Here is a 15496-nt window from a genome sequence, read left to right as displayed (position 1 = left end):
ACCTTTCTCTTCACAAATTTATCCCAGTAGTTATTGGGGAAAGATCTGAAAGTCAAAGGACAAAGTTACTGATGGGTCTGTCTGGCACAGACCCACTGCTGGAACGAGACAATTCTACTACAACAGCAAAATCAAGACGCAAGTCACCAAAGTTCTTTGTGTTACTCGTGCACGAGGGAGGCCCGACTGAAGTCGAGTGTTGTTCTGCCCACTTGACCTCCGTCGGCCTCTCAGCCAGGTTCCCTGTAGCGCTCCTTTTATTGTGGTTACATCAATATGCATAGGTTCATTAACATATGACATCTTACATAGGCATACATGTGAACAAAGAGTACCAGTCTGTGCATAGTGTGTGTGTGTGTGTGTGTGTGTGTGTGTGTGTGTGTGTGTGTGTGTGTGTGTGTGTGTGTGTGTTCCTGTGAAGACTCCCCAAGCTGGTGCTAGGAGCGCTGCGGTCCACCTAAACAAAGGGCTCTTATACTTAACCAGACACAGAGTAGGTGTCCTCCTATACCATAAATCACTAAGAGAAGGTGTGACCTCTCTCATGACCTTAAGATGTGTGTGTATGCCAGAACACTCTGAAAGGCACACAGAGTCGTTACAGACTACTAAGGATCAAACCTCTATCAATCTACAAACAATTTTATACTTCTAAGAATATATTGTTATATATTTCTAAGCATAAATGACAATCCACAATATAAACCTAACAATTACTCTCTCTTTCGCATTTACGCTCAGTTCTTTCTTCACCACAACAGACCGGTACAGCATCCGCATCACTGGAGCCGCAGTCTGTCGATCTCCTGCTCCCCTCTCCCCTCACTCGTGAACAAGACACCGAGTTACTCCTTAACATGGGGCAGAAACTCGTCCCAGAACCAGAGTGGGCACTCCTGCCTTTTCCGGCTGAGCACCATGGCCTCAGACTTGGAGGTGCTGATTCTAATTCCTGACGCGTCATATTTGGTTGTGAACTGCTCCATTGTGAGCTGCTAGCCACCACCTGATGAAGCCAACTGAACCACATCATCTGCAAAAAGCAGAGACAATATTCTGAGGAAGTGGAACCCTTCCACCACTTGGGTATGCCTAGAAGTTCTGTCCATAAAAATTATGGATAGAATCAGTGACAAAGGGCAGCCCTGGTGGAGTCCAACACTCACTGGGAATGAGTCTGATGGTGATGGTTGAAGGCCTTCTCCAAGTCCACAAAAAACATGTAGACTGGTTAGGCAAACTCCCATCCACCCTCAAGTATCCTTTAGAGGTTAAGAGCTTTTCCAGTATTCTGCCACCAGGATGAAAATCACATTGTTCCTCCTGTATCCAAGGATCGACTAATGGATGGACTCTTCTATCCTCACCCCGGCATAGACTTTACCAGGGAGGCTGAGGAGTGTGATCCCCCTATAGTTGGAGCACACTTAACACTTGACTTCCTCTGTGACCTCACCCCCGGTGATGGACGAGTCGTCCCCTTTGTCCCCAGACTCTGCTTCTTTGGAAGACTAACAGTGGGATTAAGGAGGTCCTGGAAGTATTCCTTCCACCGCCCAACAATATCCTCAGTTGAAGTCAGCAGCGCTGCACCTGCACTATTAGGTGCAGCGCTGCCTCAGAAGTCCCACAGGCTAACCAAACCCGAGGGGACTTCTTCTTCAGCCTGATGCTTTCTTTCACCTCCGGTGTCCACTATCTGGTTCAGGGGTTAACACCATGACATTGCACCAACCACAGGCACTAACACCCTTGCCGCTGCAGTTTAGTGGAGCGACTTCAGCAATTGAGGTCCTGAACATGGTCCATTCGGACTCCATGTCCCCAGTCTCCCCCAAAATGCTGTAAAAGGTCAGCTGGAAGTGGCAGTTGAAGTACTTGCAGACTAGGTGTCCCCAGTGCAGCCTCACTTTACATTTAAGCGCCCCAGATATGTTCAGCATCTTCGCCTGACACCTGATCGAACTTACTACCAAGTGATGATCAGTTGACAGCTCAACACCTCTCTTCACCTGAGTATCCAGAACATGAGTCCACAGATCCGATGATACGATTACATAATCAATCATCAACCTGTGTTCTAGGAATCCTGGTGCCACGTGCACATATGGACACACTTGTGTTTGAACATGGTGTTTGTTATAGACAAACTGTGGTTTGCACATGGGTTTTTGAATCACTCTTTGTCTGGTCCCTTACCCAGGTTGGGTGCAGGTTATTCCCCCAACAAAAATTATATGCTAACTGATCAACAAGAAAGATAATTCAAAACTATAATTCAGTTGAAAATCGGTTGAACCTCTAACAGAATCAGCCTGCACCTGTGCTTAACCCCCATCCTACCAACTGGGTAGGACGCAGCCCTCAGAGGTATAATTTTCTGTCATAACTTATAAGTGATTTCTTGTTTGTTTTTTTAAGCATTTCATTTTCTATGACTTTATCAATCAATTTGTTCTTAATTATGCCACATCCACTTTGAAAGGTGCTTTTTAAAAAAAATAGAAATGACCTCAGTCAAAAGCACCCAAACTATGCAGGTGTAATAAACGTAATAATTTATTCAGTTACTGTCTGCCATGAATACTACGTATCACACGGTATAAAGACAGGTATACTGTACTACGTCATTTTAAAGAATAACAACTCAGAGGCCATCATGGCATTCATGATCTGGATGAGAAACTTTAAAGACTGGAAGTTATCAGAACATTGCAGATGTCGCCAAATCTACCTGAGACTGACTGAAGCTCTGGTCATGTTACACATGAAAAGGAGAGCTGATGTTGCAACCTTCCAAGCCCTAGTCCAGTCACTGAGGAAAACTTACTAATGTGACTCTCAAATGTTTGACTGGAAAATCTACTTGAAAAGGGATTTAGTTTAGTACGAAAACACAGACAGGAAGGTAGCAACTGTTTGCTCTTCCTATTACATGCCAGCATTCCCTGAGCAAAGCATGAGGAAAACTGCGTGCTATAACTGCTTACAGTGTGTTTTTAACTGTAATTGTTTTTGGTCATTTCCAGCACAATCATGGTGAGAGTTGATTCACATTGCATTGTTGGTCTCTGCAAGGGTTGTAACTGATTCTGATTGATGCAGGAAACACTGGCAGGATTAGATCTTTGGCCTCATTGGTTTTGTGCTTACTTCCAATATTTTATACTGGGGTAAAATTACTCTAATTGGGTTCATATATAAATACAACACAAATAACGTTTGATTAAATTTAATGAAAACTAGGTGATATCAGAATCAAATTATGGTAAACAAGCTGTGAATAACATGGAGTATATTTGGGATAAAAGCTGCAAGTTGCATTAAAGAAAAGTATTAATTTTTGTTTCCAAAATATGCAATTTAATTGCAACTTTGCAAACATAATAAAAGTCTTCTTTTTAGATGAGATTAAATAATGACTATTAATTCATTGACTATAAATATGGGTTGCTAATATTATTATTAATATTATTATTATGCTATTATATTTATTTCTTGCAGTAAATTATTCTCAGGGTGCCCACTGACCCCAATCACCACTGGATGTATGTTAAAAATGGCAGAAGGTTGAGGGTTAATAGGCTGTCTACAAATTATATCTTCTATTTCTTTATAGATGCAGCAGTCACTTGTTTTCGTGAATGAAAATAGTCTGTATAACAAACAACAATTTGATATACACATGCACACTCTCGTGTAGGGACAGAGGTCTACTTACTGTGTGTTTATTACCAGTCTGTCCCACTGTCCTTTGATGTCATCTTCTGATGGCTGCTCTGTTATATAAAGGCCATCAAATTCCAGCTTCCTAGCGACCTCCTTTTCACGTTTAAAGATCACCAGTGGCACCTATATAATGCACACAAAAAGTGGAGAAATGCAGATGTCAATGGGTTCTAGACTTAAGACTAACTGTAAATGATTGAAACTCTTAACTCTTAGTAACTGTCCTTATATTGAAATACATGTCAGTTTGTCCAGTTTCACATTTCTACACAGAGATTTGACCATAATTAAAACTTCAGACAGATTTAAAGTGAACTGATGGTAAATAATGTGTCCTGTTCTCCTACAGGTTGACTGTTTTACCTACTGTATTGCAGATTTACAGGACAGACTTGATTGTAATGAAGCAGTCCTTCTGAATAAATCTCTGATGGCACACAGGATTCCTTTATTTCAAACATACCGATTCATCTAAAGCTGCCTCATGCCATTTTGTTTCCAAAAAGATGCACAAGTGTAAAGCCTGAGTACTTGCTCTATTAGTTTAGTAAGTATGTTACTACTACTATGTTAACTTGCTCAAGAGGTCTGCTCATTTGTGATTTAATAATTTGCATTGATCTTGGTAGAATGGATTGACCTTTATTGAAATGACCAGACTACATCTTTGTCCATAAATTTAATGTAGATTACCCGTAGACCTTTCCAAAGCTTTGTTGTGTGGCATTGCACAAATTTGACCGACTGGCGTAAGATTTAATAACAAACTCTGTGGTTGTTAATGGCAAATACTACATTGCGGATTCTAACATTTTGCACTCATTTCTGTTGTATGTCACAGTGAATATCCTACCTTAAGACAGTAGTATCCAATGATGCAGAAGAAGGAGATGACCGTGTGCAGGACAGCAAGGATCCGTAACATGGGCTCCATGTAGCCACTGCTCTCTTCCAGGACAAAACGAACGGTGACAGGCTTCTGGGGCATGCTGGTCTGATCCATCACCTCTTCCTTTGCATCCACAGTTGCCCCACCAAGTGGATCCCACTGAATGCTGCTCTCTGAATGGCTGGTGTGCACAACTTCCCTCTCCTCAGTCACTGATGAGGATGTAGAAACCTGGAAGTGAAAATTTTAGTCTAGTTATGTAAGCAAATAAAACAATAAGAAAACAAAGTAAAATAACATCAGTATCAGCTATTAGTCCAAAATTTAGTTTTAATTTTTATGACTGATTTGTTCTGAACCCCAACTTCAGGCTCTATAGCAGGGGTGGGCAACTCCAGAGCTCGAGGGCCAGTGTCCTGCAGGTTTTAGATGTGTCCTTGGATCCATTACAGCTGATTTAAATGGCTAAATGACCTCCTCAGCATGTCTTGAAGCTCTCCAGAGGCCTGGTAATGAACTAATCCTTTGATTCAGGTGTGCTGACCCACCGTGACATCTAAAACCTGCAGGACACCGGCCCTCGAGGCCTGGAGTTGCCCACCCCTGCTCTATACTAAAGATTCTAAACCAAGCTATAAACACAGCAAAGACTGAGTCTGAGTCTTCTGAAGCAACATACAATGTAGTACTGGCATACTAATTATTAACAGAATATTAAATGATTTGTGATTTGCATTTGCACAAGTTTGTACCAGTTTTGTCCTTATTCGTAATCTAGCACAGCAATGAAACTTTTTTTCCTAACCCTTGGATTTCCCTTGAAAAGGCTGGAGCCTACACGTCGCTCTCGCTCTGCAGGCCTACTTGTTGTTCCTAGAGTATTTAAAAGTAGAATGGGAGGCAGAGCCTTCAGTTTTCAGGCCCCTCTTCTGTGGAACCAGCTTCCAGTTTGGATTCAGGAGACAGACACTATCTCTACTTTCAAGATTAGGCTTCAAACTTTCCTTTTTGCTAAAGCATATAGTTAGGGCTGGACCAGGTGACCCTGAATCCTCCCTTAGTTATGCTGCAATAGACGTAGGCTGCCGGGGATTCCCATGATGCATTGAGTTTTTCCTTTCCAGTCACCTTTCTCACTCACTATGTGTTAACAGACCTCTCTGCATTAAATCATATCTGTTATTAACCTCTGTCTCTCTTCCACAGCATGTCTTTATCCTGTCTTCGTTCTCTCACCCCAACCAATCACAGCAGATGGCCCCGCCCCTCCCTGAGCCTGGTTCTGCCGGAGGTTTCTTCCTGTTAAAAGGGAGTTTTTCCTTCCCACTGTTGCCAACGTGCTTGCTCATAGGGGGTCATATGACTGTTGGGTTTTTCTCTGTACCTATGAAGCGCCTTGAGGCGACTTTTGTTGTGATTTGGCGCTATATAAATAAAATTGAATTGAATTGAATTCATAGGGAAAGAGGCAGGGTACACCTTGGACAGTTCACCAGTCTATCACAGAGCTACCACATATAGAGCGACAACCATTCGCACTCACATTCACATGTGTGTGCAATTCAGAATCATCAGTTAGCCTAACCTCAATAACAAGAACCATTAAATCCCAAACTGCTAGCTGGCACACTCCATCTCACTGCCTTTTTATCCGCCATGTCGATGTAGCAAAGTCACTTTGAAGAGTGAAACTGGTTGCAGACCTGGTCTCTTCTTTAAAGAATTCACTGCAGAGGCAATAAATTGGTAAGTTCATTGTAAATGGTTACAATGATTTTGTTCTTCCTATGGTTTCCAACCACTGTTTTCCCTACTGAGACTGCAGGATAAACAACAACAAACAACTTTCTCATTTTACTCAGCGCAAATAGAAGAACACTCATTAATGAGAAGTACAATGAGTGTATTAGTGCTCTTTAAAACATGCACTCACTCCTACTCTAACTCAGGCAAGCGTAAGACTTTCCACTGCAAAGGCCCATAAAACAAAAAAAATTTTCAAGTGTCCATAAGCAGTAAAATCCCTTGTATCATGTGCCTTCAATAATTGCACTGTTTAATTTGAAACCATTGCATGCAGCACCACACTCTGTAGAAGAAGATGTGCAGAATGTAATCACAAGAACATCCTTGGTACTGTTACCTTATAGAACAGAAGGATAAAGTTTATTGCAAAGGCAACAAACAGAGCCAACATCCTCATGTTGTAAAAGTTTCTGGCGAAGTAGTTCTGTAGGAGAAACCAAAAGATGAGCAAAAAAAGTGTTTTTTAAAGCTATGGATTGAGATGTTGTATAATAATAAGAATAATAATAATGATAAGAAGAAGACAAAGAAAAAGAATAAGCTGTCCATACCAGCAGTTTCCTCTGGTAGGCAATGATCTTCTTTAAGAAAGCTGACTCCTGAACATCAGGTTCGTCAGACTTTGAGGTGTGATGCCTCCTCATTTTTGGTTTCATCGTCTCGTTCTTTGACTGTTTCTCTTGTTTCTCTACATCATCACTTCTGAAAACATAAGCCAACACACAGATATTTTTAAAATGACAATACTGTTTCACTGTGGTTTTATTCGTTTACTGTCTTTTTAGGTTTTTGGAGTTTAAAATGAATGGACTAATGCTTGTTATACACTATAAAGCAGCGGTCCCCAATCTTTTTTGCGCCACGGACCGGTTTATGTCCGACAATATTTTCACGGATCGGCCTTTAAGGCGTCGCGGATAAATCCTGTACCGGTACCAAAAAAACAAGAAAATTTATTCACAGCACACGGGAAAAGCCCCAGGGAAACTGAGTTAATGATAAAAAAAATAAATAAATAAAAACCCTGAAAACTGTAAATTTAACACCCGAGTCTCAACTCTCGCGGCCCGGTACCAAACGATTCACGGACCAGTACCGGTCCGTGGCCAGGAGGTTGGGGACCACTGCTATAAAGCATTCTTTAATGCTGTTTGATGTGATTATTTCACTAAAAAAAAAAACACCATCAGGTCCTAAATGTATAAGTGAAAATGCACACATGCATTTATGCAATTCAAACATCCAGTTCCAAAAATATTTTACGTACTCAGATGTTTTTTGAGGTTCACATTTACTCTCTAGTTTTGATTCCATCTCCTCTGAGGCAGAGCTCTTTGACTGAAACAGAAAAATGAACAGTTAGACAAATATCCACAGCCACATTTGGTCACTTTTGTGGCTGATGACATGCTTGTACTGTTACTGTTGTAAAACGTCAGTATTTCTATGTTGAAATAGGCAGAATTTAGTCAGAGGAGTCAGTGAAGTTGTGCAACATCTGAATCAAAATCTTAAGACATTCGATCATTTGATCAAAGCTCACAGACACATTAGCTGATTATGAAATTCTTATCTTTTACCATTCAAAATCAGCAGCTGTGAGAGCTGTGATCCATTTTAAACAGCTCAAGATAAACCTCCATGAAAGGGAGCAGTAAAGTTTCCACCATGTGGAAGTTAACATTTCAGTGGCTATCAAACTAGCTAAAAGCACATGTTTCTGAGCGGATGGAGAAAGTAGAACAGAAATATGTAAAGTCGACAGACTTTAACCATTTTTCCAGAAATTGGAGTGTCCAACTGTAAATCTGGGAGATTCCAATTGCAGATATTAGAGTCATCTATGTATAAAATGAAAATGTATTTGTTGATGATTGTTTAAACATGTTGTTTCACCATGTCCCAAACACCAAATACGAGGGCTGAGGTCCCAAATATGCTGTTTATTAGATCTGCCCCTCTGCATCATAGAAAACGTAATACATGGTTGTCTACCATAGGTTATCACTGTAATCTCTGCCAGAAATCAGTTGGCAAAGGCCAATACTACACTTACAAAGCAGTTTATTTATTTTAATAAAAGATATGGGAGATTGACAGCCGACTGCAGGGATGCTGAGACATCGATGCCTGGGTATTCAGACTTGTTAAACACTGGTATATCATAGAGCAGTGAAATCCTTTCATTGGAATATTCAAAGGTAGAAATACAGATTTAGTCCAATTAATCCTGGACTCTGATATATGTCACCAAAACCTTTAAAAGAAAGAATACTCACGGCTGAGGGGTAAAAAGCAAAGAAAGGAGAAAAGAAAAAAGTGGAGGGGAAAAAGCAGAGCCTCTCACTTGTGTCATGAAAGAAAGTAAGAAAGAAAGAAATCACCTGATGTCTCCATCTGACTTCAGGTTGGGGTGCTGTGGATGGAGTTGGAAGGGGAACCGGGGAGTTGAGAAGTTCAGTAAAGCTGGCGTTGGGGTTATGGGGGGTGATTTTGTACTGGCCCCCTTCCCTTCTTAAGTCCAGACCAAAAATGTCTGACAGCAGCTCTGTCTCACTGGTATTGACTGTCAGGTCAGCCAAGTCTTCCCCGGTGGAGCTGTGATCAGATCTTTTCTCCCTGTTCTCCCCCTCACCGCGTACCTCGTCCTGAGTAGGGTCTGGCATATTGGCCAACAGCTCTGACACCTAGGGGCAGAGGCATTTTAGCTATTAGCAAACAGCTGTTACTTTATCTAGACTGTTCTTTATTTTGTTATTTAAAAAAAAATCTATAATAACCTTTATGGTCTTGGCCCCCTCCACCAGGTTTTCTCCAATGAAAGTGTTGTAGAAGATTCTGCAAAATCCTCGAGCCACATTGAATGCCACATGGAGGAGGCCCAACAACACCGACCAGTAGGTGGAGACCAGGGTGGTTACCATGTCCTTCACAGTCATGTTCTTTATCTTCTTCATTTGCTTCTTTAAGCTCTTCATGGACAGTACCTGAAACCAAAGCAAAGTTACTGGTGAACTGTGTGTTCAGTAGTATTACTGTAGACATTGTCAAGAAAGGTGAGACTGAAAGAAACTGAAGTCCCCGTGGCTTATCTCTTATTACATCTGAGAGACGGTGAACGGTCTTAGCACCAAATTTACATGTGATTTTGCTGATAGTTAATCATGCTTAATGGCTTAATATTGTAGAATATAATCAAGTTTAACCAATACAATGAATCAGAAGATATAATCAATCTACTAACAGATTTTGTATGAAGTGGCTAGTCCAAGGATGGAAGCTGTGTGTGCATGTATGTATGTAAGAAGGAGGGAGGGGGAAGTGAATGAAACTCTAACAAGACAATGATATTAGAAAATGTATGATATTGATATGGCATTAGTAAAAAAAAAAAGTAAAAGAAAAGTAATTGAAGCTATGGCTTGGCTAATCTGGGTTGAAAGTGATCATTCAGTAAATGTGTAGATGTCACGGTTCTGGCTCATTTTCACCCAGCATTTTGAGTTTCTTATGTTTTGGTTTATTTTTGCATTATAGATTATTTTCTGATTCTCTTGTGCTTTATTGATTATTATTAGAATTCTATGTTTCAGTTTATTCTGGTTAAGGCTTTAGTTCTTAGGTTTTGTTTTGGTGTCCTCGTTTTTCCTGCAGGTGTAGTTCAGAGTCGAGTCTGCGTCTTTGTGTTGCCATTTCCTGTTTTATTGTGAAGGTCCACGTCTTATGTCAGTGTGTCTCGTTAGCCCTAATCTCTCCCAGATGCCTCTCCCTCCTGTTTTCCATTCCCTGATTACTCCCCTGTGTATATAAGCCTTGTGTTTGCCTTTGCTCTCTGTCGTGTCGGACCCTCAGGTTGTGCCTGTGTGTTTCTGTTCTCAGTGTTCATTGTTCAGTTCATGTTTTGTTTCGTCGCCAGCAGAAAAGCTGAGGTTTACAGCTGCAATTCAGTCTCCAAGTCCTGCGTTTGGATCCTCGTCACACAGAGCCCTGACAGTAGATAATTATTTTAACAATACAAACGTACGACAATATATGGTATTTCTACTTAAAATTATGTTTCTGTCTCATTGTATGTTTCGTGGTGAGCTTATCTGACTGTGTGGGAGACATCTTTTCCATCCAGTGTCACACATCTTTAGAGGATCTGCCATTTGCTGAATTCAAGGTTTAAATATATATATGTATCTAAGAGTTTTCAAATTGGAATCAAGTTTCTTATCTCTGTTCTTTTGAAAACAGAAAGCATTACTTTCAAAACTGTTCAAATACTATTTTAGAATATTCCAAAATACACCCAGAGTGAGCTGTTAGCTAGGCTCAGTGTGTAACTCACCTTTATTAGCAGCATGATGTTATATCGAAGTGCTAGCAGTGCCATGTAGACAGTGGTGACAGAAAAGAACCCCACATCGGGGTTCTCCTCATCTGGCTTCTCACGCTCGCTCTCCTCTTTTATCGACAAGCGCTCACCAGCGTCAGACATCTGAGCCGCCAGCTGCATTTCAAATATGGTGTCCTCACAGAAATTCACAAACAGCTCCATCTTCTCTTTCTCCCCTCCTTCATTCACCACATCAAAGATGAACTGACGCTTGGATTCCTTTACCTAGGATAAAAATACAAACTTTGGCATTGGTAGTGACATACTACACTAAAAGGACAAATGTCATAGTTTCTGATGTCTTCGCTGTATTTACCTGAGGTTTTTCCCACTGTGTACGACTGGACTCGCTGATCTCAAAGTAGACCCTCTCGATCCGCTTTGCACTTCCCATAATCTCGATACGGCCTAGGTATGGTTGGAAGTAATTGAGGACACTTTCTGCCAACTCCAGGAAAGTCTGCAGCCGGGTGTCATGAGGCATGTGCTCTGACAGGTTGGTCAGCAAAACCGCCACGTTGAAGCCAATGTCCTGTGAATTTGAAAATCAATTTTTCATGGGATTTTTCAGTTTTGAATGAAACACTTCTATCCATATCTTCTCTATTATGCAGTAATTTCTGGGTAAATATGAAGTGCTTCTCTGTAATTTGCTGAATCTCAACCAGGAGCATTTGTAAATTTGTACTTGTACTCCACCTTAAATGTAATAGCTGACCAAATATACCAGGATTGGATTGAGAGTGTGCAACACAGAAAACAAGCAAATGAAGCAAAACCAACTTAAAGATGCTAACAAATAATGACTAAACAAGAAAAAGGAAAATGGAAACAGAAGATACTGAGTGAAGCCAACTTATTGGCGATCGTGGCTCAAAGAGTTGGCAGTTTGTCTTGTAACCGGAAGGTTGCCGGTTTGAGCCCCAGCTCGGACAGTCTCGGTTGTTGTGTCCTTGGGCAAGACACTTCACTTACCGCCTACTGGTGGTGGTCAGAGGGGCCGATGGCGCGATATGGCAGCCTCGCTTCTGTCAGTCTGCCCCAGGGCAGCTGTGGCTACAACTGCAGCTGCCTCCACCAGTGTGTGAATGTGAGAGTGAATGAATAGTGGAATTGTAAAGCGCTTTGAGGGCCCCGAAAAGCGCTATATAAATCCAATCCATTATTATTATTATTATTATTATTATTATTATTATTATTATTATTATTATATTGGAGATTATGTATCGGAATTTCAGGAGCGGGACCACGCCCCCAAACACGCTCCTTCTGGTTGTCATCTATATAGGTTCCCCCAGTTCTGCAAACTGTTCATTCTCGTTTACGTGCCCCACCCTCCCTCCTTGTTCTCAATTCTTTAACTTCACTTCTATTTAGTACACGGCGATCTGCCAGGCCCGGGAGCCGTCGCCAGTCCCCTTCGAGGCCTTCCCCAAACCACAGCTCAATTCATGTCTAAGCATCACCTTTACCTACTAAAACGCTGTCAAACCTAAACTGAGGATGTGGGCCCGGCTAGTGAAAAAAGACTACTTGGGCAGGCTGCCCAGTTCTTTTAACTGACTGCCCAATAATATTTTGAAAAACTAGATGTATTAAAAAGGGTGTTTGTTTCAAAACAAGAGCTATAAAATGATCAGTTACACTCTCATCTTGATTTTTAAATATCCTCAACTCCAAAGTATGGGAAGACAAAAAGAAAAAACAAACAGAAAATTCAATAAAAGTCCTGAGTCCTGGTGAGAACTCTCAAAAATGTAATCAGTTTGTGTTTTTTGATTACTTACCTTGGCTGGCTCATGAAAGCGCTCCACAAACTCTTCATAGTCAAGAAGTTCATTCTCATCAGTTTCAGCACATGACAGCAGGTACTCCGTCTCTGACTGGGTGTAGTGTTTATGGCTCTCCATGGCTTTATGAAAGTCCCTCTTGGAGATGACACCTGTTAGGTCAAACACAAATCTATAAACTTGGAAATCTTCCTGGATTCAAATGATGTAATTCCACAACAACTTATAGAAAAATAAATTACATGGACTGGCTTCCACCTCTCAGTCTTTGAATTCAGGTGTTTTCTGTCACATTGTCACAGTGTATAAAATCAAGCACCTTGGCATGCAGTCTGGCTTTACAAACAATACTGAAAGAATGGGTCATTCTAAAGAATTACCTGAATTTGAGCATGGTAATGCAATTGAATACTACCATTTCGACAAATCAGTATCTGAAATTTCTTCCCATGCTTGATTGCGTGATCGGCTATAAGTGGTAATAATGTAAAGTGGAAGCCACAGCAAGTCAGCCACAAAGTGACAGTTGCAGTGACATAAAGTTGCAGAGCAGGGATCACCGAGTGCTGAGGTGCGAGGAATCAATAACTGATTCAAGCTGCAGAGTTTTAAACCTCCTCTGACACAGTTCTTTTGTCCACATGTTTTCAGAGCCTTGCCTTTTCCGTCAGGGTCATATTCCTTGAACCCATCTGAGGAGGTCAGGTCCTTCAGTTTGAGGAACATGTCGAAGAACTTAAGGATCATCTCTACATTGTTGGAGGACTCAACCAACATATCCACCATCTGCTTTCCAATGGTCCCATTCACCACATTACCTGGCAGGACAAAACAGCACATTTGCAACCTAAGAATACACTAAGACCACCACACATTTGTAGTTTCTTCACTCTGTTCCCTAAAATCACTGTGGTAGAACTAAAAAAGAAAGAAAAGAAAAAACAACAACACAGAACTAGTTGCCTTGTTTTTTGTGGCAACATACAGAAGAAATTCAATTTCACAAAGAAGACAAGCTTCACAGAGATGTTCAGTGTATTTATTCACAAGGTACTGTAGCAAAATGTAACTTGTAATGCCCTTAACGGCAATGTTCCCTCACTTAAACTAGTTTTGGGAGGACGATCATTTTGTAGGAAATGTTGTAGAACTGCACTTCTGCAACACCGTGACACCGCTAACCTCTGAGACACCTGAGATAATGAATTTCAATACCCAAACCTGTATTTCTATGATTTCTTTCATGATGATTTGTTAAAGCAAACCTACCCTCTAACATAGACAGCAGCATAACCACCATGTCTTTCTGCAGATCCATCAGTTCCTTCAGTAACTCGATCTGACTGGAGTCCTGAGGCAAAATAAATTAAAATAACATAAAATGTTTAAAGAATTCAGCAGCCACATGTGCTCATGATGTGTTAAAAAGTAACAAAGAGTGTGATGGAATGACAGTGGTCAGTCAAAAGTCTAACATGAAGTGCTAAGATGTATATGTTTCCTGTCTTTGGCCCCAAATTTTGGTACACTTCACCATGATTCAACTCAGCAGGCACTATACATATCAGTTTAATGCTTTTGTGCTGTTGGGTGAATTTGGTCAGTAAAGCTATTTTGGCAAAGTGCAACTTTTTTAAAAACTTACTTAGTGAAATGAATAATTCTTCTTCTTTTAAAATGGTAACATATATCTTGTTATAAACTCCTCCACATATAAATGGGTTCTGCAATGATGATCAACCATTGTACTGAAGATATAGTTGTAATTATTTATAAGCAATTTGATATAAAGCACATTTAGATGTTTAGATTAGGCATGTAGAGCTAAAGCTATGGGGCTGGCATGAAAAAACACGGACACCTGAGATAAGAAAGGAAATAGCTGAAAGAGCTAAGAGAGCTCTGGTTATGGATCTCAGTCTACGCTAATAAGGAACCAACATACCAGCAAAACTACCAGCCTTGAAGTTCCAGGAAAACATGTTCTAAAACTAAAGGGAGACATAATTTATTCTGATTTTTAAGAGTTCTTAACTGAAAGAACAGATGACCCTAAACTTGTGACTGACTGGTAGACTTCGTTCAGATATAATGCCTATCACATTAGACTCACATCACTGGCCAATAATACCCTGAAGCACAGATATTGGTAGTGTCTCGCGATTTTTTTGAGAATCAGAGATATTTATGAGTGATCTTTGTTTTTTATAGAATATAATGAAAATGATTCTTGGGAAAAATAATCCACAAGTTGCCAACTGTGTTATGTCTAGTGGCATTGATCATTATCTCAGAGCCTGAGTCTGCAGACACCCATCACTAAATTTACGTACCTGAGACAATTTCATCTGCATGTGAGCAAAAACATGTAGAAAGCCAACCACAGCATCCCACAGTCGACTATGGGCTAAACTCTGCTGGTTGCCGGTGCATGGACCCTAGAAAAGCATTAATAAGTGTGAATGTATTTTACAGATACAACCTCAGAAAATGACTCAAATGAAGCTTTTTCACGAAATGAATGTGACTTTAAAACTGTCCATTTTATTGGACATAATATTACAGATCACTGGGTCCCATTACTGCCCCAATGCTGGGAAGATCATTGCAGGTTTATCAGTCTGCTTGTTTTCCAATTTTTTACTTCTAATTAAGCAACAGCTGTCACTACAGTAAAAAACAAAAATAGAAACAAACTATAAACTCTATGACTTAGTACCTATAACATGACTGTATAGTAGTGATTTAAAGTGGACATGAATGACTACGTGTATGCATTTAATTGTTTTAAATGTATTTGCTTAAATGGGACTGTGCATATTAAGATGAACATATGAATGTAAATATGAATTAGCCAAAAGGCCATTTTTCAGAAGTACTTCTGAAGTCTGTGACAAT

General features: G+C 40.4%; 1 protein-coding gene across 5 annotated transcripts in view; it reads right to left on the bottom strand.

Annotated features, from left to right (window-relative positions):
• The window catches only part of ryr2a (ryanodine receptor 2a (cardiac)), a 310584-nt gene that overhangs the window by 25558 nt on the left and 269530 nt on the right, over window positions 1–15496 (bottom strand). For all 5 annotated transcript variants that reach the window (XM_085465413.1, XM_085465416.1, XM_085465414.1 and 2 more), the window contains 14 exons: window positions 14932–15036; window positions 13868–13949; window positions 13258–13416; window positions 12596–12750; window positions 11125–11340; window positions 10761–11033; window positions 9208–9414; window positions 8812–9114; window positions 7695–7765; window positions 6979–7129; window positions 6765–6851; window positions 4586–4852; window positions 3725–3855; window positions 3–45 (listed from right to left, as the gene is read on the bottom strand). In XM_085465413.1, coding sequence (XP_085321539.1) covers window positions 3–45; window positions 3725–3855; window positions 4586–4852; window positions 6765–6851; window positions 6979–7129; window positions 7695–7765; window positions 8812–9114; window positions 9208–9414; window positions 10761–11033; window positions 11125–11340; window positions 12596–12750; window positions 13258–13416; window positions 13868–13949; window positions 14932–15036 — 2250 coding nt within the window. The remainder of the gene's footprint in view (window positions 1–2; window positions 46–3724; window positions 3856–4585; window positions 4853–6764; window positions 6852–6978; window positions 7130–7694; window positions 7766–8811; window positions 9115–9207; window positions 9415–10760; window positions 11034–11124; window positions 11341–12595; window positions 12751–13257; window positions 13417–13867; window positions 13950–14931; window positions 15037–15496) is intronic.

This window comes from Copadichromis virginalis, linkage group LG8, assembly GCF_057382275.1.
Source record: "Copadichromis virginalis isolate Kocher_CV1m ecotype Utaka linkage group LG8, C_Virginalis_male_GT1.1, whole genome shotgun sequence".
NCBI lineage: Eukaryota > Metazoa > Chordata > Actinopteri > Cichliformes > Cichlidae > Copadichromis > Copadichromis virginalis.
The sequence above is the reverse complement of the archived record's forward strand: the minus strand, read 5'-3'. Positions and strand labels throughout refer to the sequence as shown.